Genomic DNA, 2183 nt, shown 5'->3' with positions numbered 1-2183 from the left:
CATTGCGGGACGGCCGGCTGGAGGCTGGCACCCCGGCCCCTGCGCCCCACGTGGCGCCCTTTCCGGGCTGGGGGGGTGGGGAGGCACATCCAGAGACGACTCTCCCCCTCCCCCGGCCCCCGACTGACTTGCGGCGCCACTGGGAGGGTTCGGGGGTGGCTGAGCTGAGAGGGCTCCGGGAAGGAGTGACGTCAGGGTGAGTGGGAGCCAAGGAAGGAGCGAGTAGGAGAGAGGGAGCGAGAGCCAGGCAGGACCGCAGGGTCGAGGCTAGTGAGGAGCGAGGGCAAGGAGAGAGCAGTGTGGCCGGAGAAAAAGAAGCTGCCACGGAGAAAGACAGGCTGCGGGTTCCCGGGACTGCAGGTCCAGGCAGGGTAGGAACTGCTGCCCAGGGGAGCTAGAAGGAAGCAGGAGAGCGAGAGAGCGAAAAGCGGGGGTGGGGAGGAAAGGGGGAGATTGAGGCGGGAGAGAGAAGCAGAGCGAGAGAGAGGAGGCTGCTGGAAGGCGAAAGAAGAGGGAGAGCAGGCGACAGAGGGAGAGGAGGAAGAAGAGGTAGAAGGAGAGAGAAGAGGGGAGAGAAAGGAGAGGAGGGTTAGAGGTGCATGAAGGAGGGGAGAGGGAGCTTCAACGTGGAGAGAGGACCGCGGAAGGAGAGAGAGAGCCCAGAGTGGAATGTGGAAGGGAAATAGTCCAGCGGGGAGCCAGGGGGCAGCCATGGAAGGGACAGGTGGGGAGCTGGGGGTACAGGGGAACTGGGGTCCGGAGGACGCCCCAGGCCTCTTGGCCAGGGCCTCCCTGACCATGCTCCCGTGGCCACTACCCCTGGCCTCCTCGGCCCTCACCTTGCTCTTCGGGGCCCTCACTTCCCTGTTCCTCTGGTACTGCTACCGCCTGGGCTCCCAAGACATGCAGGCCTTAGGGGCTGGGAGCCGGGCTAGGGGTGTTCGTGGTGGGCCTGTGGGATGCTCGGAGGCCAGCGGGCCAGGCCCAAGGGGTCCTAGGGATCCCGGGGAAGGACCTAGAACGGAAGGCCTAGTGAGCCGGCGGCTTCGGGCCTACGCAAGGCGCTACTCCTGGGCTGGGATGGGTAGAGTGAGGCGGGCAGCTCAGGGTGGCCCAGGCCCTGGGAGAGGGCCAGGGGTCCTAGGTATTCAGCGCCCAGGCCAGCTTTTCCTACCAGACCTGCCTTCAGCCCCCTTTGTGCCGCGGGATGCCCAGCGGCACGACGTGGAGCTCCTGGAGAGCAGCTTCCCTGCCATTTTACGGGACTTCGGGGCTGTGAGCTGGGACTTCTCAGGGACTACCCCTCTGCCTCGGGGCTGGTCCCCACCTCTGGCCCCCGGGTGCTACCAGCTCCTGCTGTACCAAGCAGGCCGGTGCCAACCCACCAACTGCCGCCGGTGCCCGGGGGCCTATCGGGCACTGAGGGGGCTTCGAAGCTTTATGAGTGCCAACACCTTCGGCAATGCCGGCTTTTCCGTTCTCCTGCCTGGGGCCCGGCTCGAGGGCCGCTGTGGGCCCACCAATGCCCGGGTCAGATGCCATCTGGGTAAGTAGCTGCTGCCTACTGACAACCTCCTTGCCTTGATGATTTTCCTCCCAGACCCTTCTCTCCGGCACAGAGCTGTCTGCTCTACGGTTCTCATTGTGCCTCTCTGCTTCCATGGCTCCCTGTTGCCACCCACAGCAGCATTTCCTGAGCCTCGGCTATCTGCACACCATATTCATAAGCTTTGCTGTAGTCATTCCCACCTGTACTGCGTTTCTTCACCTTGGCTCTCCCCCCGACCTTTTGTTCTTCGTATTTAAAAGAAATATTTATAGCACTATCATCAGTATTACTTGCCCTAAGTAGAAGTACTCATAAAAAGCCTGGACAACATAGTGAGACTCTGTCTCTACAAATAATAAAACAATTAGCTGGGCATGATGGCCCGTGCCTATGGTCCTAGCTACTGGAGAGGCTGAGGTGGGAGGATCACTTGAGCTCAGGAGTTTGAGGCTGCAGTGAGCTGAGATTGTGCTACTGCACTCCAACCTGGGTGACAAGAAAGTACTCATAAACACAAGCTGAAGTTTAAAAAAGAAAGCTTTCAACAGTCTAGAACATTCTAGTTAAGTGCTCTAGTCTCTCCGATCCTGAAGCCTACACTTTTTTTTTTTTTTTTTTTTTTGAGATGGAGTTT

General features: G+C 60.1%; 1 protein-coding gene across 1 annotated transcript in view; it reads left to right on the top strand.

Annotated features, from left to right (window-relative positions):
• Positions 1-355: 355 nt before the first annotated feature.
• The window catches only part of ASPHD1 (aspartate beta-hydroxylase domain containing 1), a 5337-nt gene continuing 3509 nt past the window's right edge, over positions 356-2183 (top strand). Inside the window, 2 exon segments of the mRNA XM_011933545.1 lie at positions 356-655; positions 657-1546. Coding sequence (XP_011788935.1) covers positions 600-655; positions 657-1546 — 946 coding nt within the window. The 5' untranslated portion in view covers positions 356-599.

This window comes from Colobus angolensis, unplaced genomic scaffold, assembly GCF_000951035.1.
Source record: "Colobus angolensis palliatus isolate OR3802 unplaced genomic scaffold, Cang.pa_1.0 Scaffold128, whole genome shotgun sequence".
In the NCBI taxonomy this organism is placed as follows: domain Eukaryota; kingdom Metazoa; phylum Chordata; class Mammalia; order Primates; family Cercopithecidae; genus Colobus; species Colobus angolensis.
This window is presented reverse-complemented; position numbering and strand designations above follow the sequence as displayed.